General features: G+C 53.0%; 1 protein-coding gene across 1 annotated transcript; it reads left to right on the top strand.

Annotated features, from left to right (window-relative positions):
* Window positions 1-1,475: 1,475 nt before the first annotated feature.
* On the top strand, window positions 1,476-2,458 carry LOC119215009 (E3 ubiquitin-protein ligase rnf152-B). The gene has a single exon (XM_062561027.1). The coding sequence runs from the start codon at window positions 1,628-1,630 to the stop codon at window positions 2,396-2,398; it is 771 nt and encodes a 256-aa protein (XP_062417011.1). The 5' UTR covers window positions 1,476-1,627; the 3' UTR covers window positions 2,399-2,458.
* Window positions 2,459-3,126: the final 668 nt, after the last annotated feature.

The following is a 3,126-nucleotide window of genomic DNA, read 5'->3' on the forward strand; positions in this document are numbered from 1 at the left end:
TCACGGGCCGGGGGGGGGGGGGGGGATGGCGGGAGAGAGGCACGAGTGGATGTGGCTACTCTATACTAGACGCTCGCAGCGAGGGGAGGGAGGGGGGGGGGGCAGAGCAGAGCTCCGTGCAGGTGCGGCTGCTGGGAGGCGCAGGTGTGCGCGGCGGGGCGGGGTTAAGCGAGGAGGCTGAACAGGTACACCCTCTCAGGTTGGCCAATAGCCAATCAGAGCTCCTGGGGTTCCATTGTTGTTTAACACAAGGGGGCATTTAAATATTGCATATTTCAGTTCTATTACAAAACACACCACATTGAGCCAGAGGGACAGAGTGCTACCATTAGGTAAAAGGAGTCATCTTCATCAGTCTCTTAACCATCACCATGGCAACAAGGCTTTAATAACATTGGCTCTACCGCGTGTTATCTGAAGAATTCACTAAATTGGAACATTTAGAGAAAGAATTTCCTGCATCATGTCCCGAAAAGGGGGGATTTTTTTCTCATGAAATGACCATGAATGATTCCTTGAACCAGATTTGAGAAAACTGTGGTGCTGAAAATGATTCCCTCGTGGGAATGAATATCAGGATTTGTATCGTACAATAACAACCTTTCTCAGACCATTTATCACATTTCACACCAGGTCTCAGTGTTCTGAATGGAATAAAAAACCAAACCGTCACCGAGAATCTTTTGTGTGAAGCTCGTTTTATTAGAAGATACCTTTTACCTCATTTATTTGACTGCTGTCAATACTTTTCTTCAACTGGCATTGAAAGGCCACGCAGTTTATTACGTTCATTATTATAAGTAACATTCCAATAGCTAAATGGAAAAATGTAGAAAAGGTGTTTGATCACGTAGTAGCGTACATGCTCTGCACTTTTACTTCAATAAAATAGCAACGCACTGCATCTTTTCATTGGACTGTTACTTTTACTTGAGTACAAATACTAAAATACTTATTTCATGACTGAATGCCAACAATATTTTTAAATCAGATAATTATTCATGATATTTTCCCCCTCACTGGTAAAAATCGTCGTCTGTGAATCACTGTAAATGCAAAATATGCGTTTTTATTGGAACACGGTGGTCAGCCGCTCACCGGAAACGGCCAATCGATGCCCCCATTTGACCCAATTAGCGCACCGTGACGTGCTCTGTACGTAACTGCGTAAATCCCAGCGCAGCGCACTGGAGACAACAACAACACTCTGCCTTTAACGGGAATTTCGGGGCGACACATCATCACCGCCATCATCATCATCATCATCATCATCACCGTCTCTCCTCCGTCTCTCTCTCTCTGGCTCTTTGTGGGATGCTCGGAGTCACCACCATTACATCATCTACTCCCACGCAGCCGCTTGTTTTCCTCCATATTCCACCGGGATCCCGATCATTTGGACGCAGCGGCTGTAATAACGCTCTTGGTCGGGGAGGGAAGGGAAGAGGGGAGGGGGTGGGGGCGGCGGCGGCTGGAGGCTATCGTATACATTTCGAAAAATCAACCACATCGACAATGTCCGCGCGGATGATGGCGCCTCGATGAGAGAGAGAGCGAGCAGGAGAGACGTACACCGTCATCGGCATCTGTCCGCCGGCCCCCCCTTTGTGTTCGCCGGAGAGCGTGAATGGCGAGAGATGACATGGCGGAGGTAGATCTGGCACCGGGCGCGGCGGGACCCCCCGCCGGGGCCGGCTCGGCGTTCCCCTACGAGGAGTACGAGTGCAAGATCTGCTACAATTACTTCGACCTCGACCGACGCGCTCCGAAGATCCTCGAGTGCCTGCACACGTTCTGCGAGGAGTGCCTGACCACGCTCCACCTGCGCGAGGAGCGGCCGTGGCGCGTCAGCTGCCCCGTCTGCCGCCACCGGACCCCGGTGCCGGATTACCGGATCCAGAACCTGCCCAACAACACCAAGGTGACGGAGGACTTCCCGCTCTACATCGAGTCGGACCCTTTGCCCCAGGACGCGCTGCCGCCGTACCCTCCCCCGCTGCACCCGGCGCTCGTCGCCCTCCGCCGGGAGGAGGCGTCGGGCGCGTCCAGCGTCAGCCAGGCGACCCCGTCCACCACCGTGTCCACGGCCACCACCCTCTCCCAGGACTCCGTGCGCTACGACAGCTGCCAGAGCTGCAAGAGGGTCGCGCTGACCACCGGCTGCGTCTGCGTGATCTTCTCCTTCCTCTCCATGCTGGTGTTGCTCTTCATGGGCCTGATCTTCGTGCACAGCCACAGCATCCCGCCCTCGCCGGCGGGACCCATCTGCCTGTCGGTGGCCAGCATCCTGGCCATGTTCTCGGTGGTCGTCACGTGGCTCATCTGCTGGCTCAAGTACAGACCGGATCACGAGGCGGGCCGCTCGTCCGCCACCAGCAACTCCCGCAGGAACGCCTGACGCCCCCCCCCCTCCCCCGTGTGCGTGATTGTGTACTTATTGCTGGCAACGGATTCTCTCCCCCCCCCCCACCCCCCCTTCACCTTTTCTAGGAATGAAATCACCTCCAAAAATGGCCTTTTTTCTTATAGCAAACACCCAAAAGGCCTTGTGTTGTTTGGAGCAATAGGCTGACCTGACCCTCCATCGTCTGTTCCTCAAATCCTGCACTTGAAATGCCAGTAGCTGAACTTTGACCCCTGGTGTTTGATCTCCGCTGTGGTTGGATTGATGACTGAATGTGAAGTGCTTATTTCCAGGGTTAAGACTCCACCACCCCCCCCCCCCCCTCCCACCACCCCATTCCTGCTATTAATGATATGCATCTCCCACCATGCCACTCACTGTATGATAACCATGAGGACCCCCTCATATATCTCAACTGAACACTGATGTAATGTACAGATATTTAACAATGTTCACTTCTGAGCTGATGGAGGCCTATTGCCCCCCCCCCCCCCCCCCCAACAGGGGAAGGGACTGGGTCGGTGTTGTGCATTTATCATTGGTGACCTGCCTGACCTTTGCGCTTGAAGTTTTTCCCTAAATGCCTCCGTTTTCTGCTTTTTTCGCCATGCAACAGACCCCCGTTTGATTTTATTTCTCGGAGGGATTCCCTTGTGTATTTGACAGTGCTTTCTTTTTGTGCATGTTTTTCAGTTTTATTCCTCTATTCACTCAGAATCGAC

The sequence above is a fragment of the Pungitius pungitius genome, chromosome 3 (genome assembly GCF_949316345.1).
Source record: "Pungitius pungitius chromosome 3, fPunPun2.1, whole genome shotgun sequence".
In the NCBI taxonomy this organism is placed as follows: domain Eukaryota; kingdom Metazoa; phylum Chordata; class Actinopteri; order Perciformes; family Gasterosteidae; genus Pungitius; species Pungitius pungitius.

Excerpts from the sequence above, each read along its gene's own strand:
- LOC119215009 (XM_062561027.1), top strand. The coding sequence starts at position 1,628 with ATGGCGAGAGATGACATGGCGGAGGTAGATCTGGCACCGGGCGCGGCG.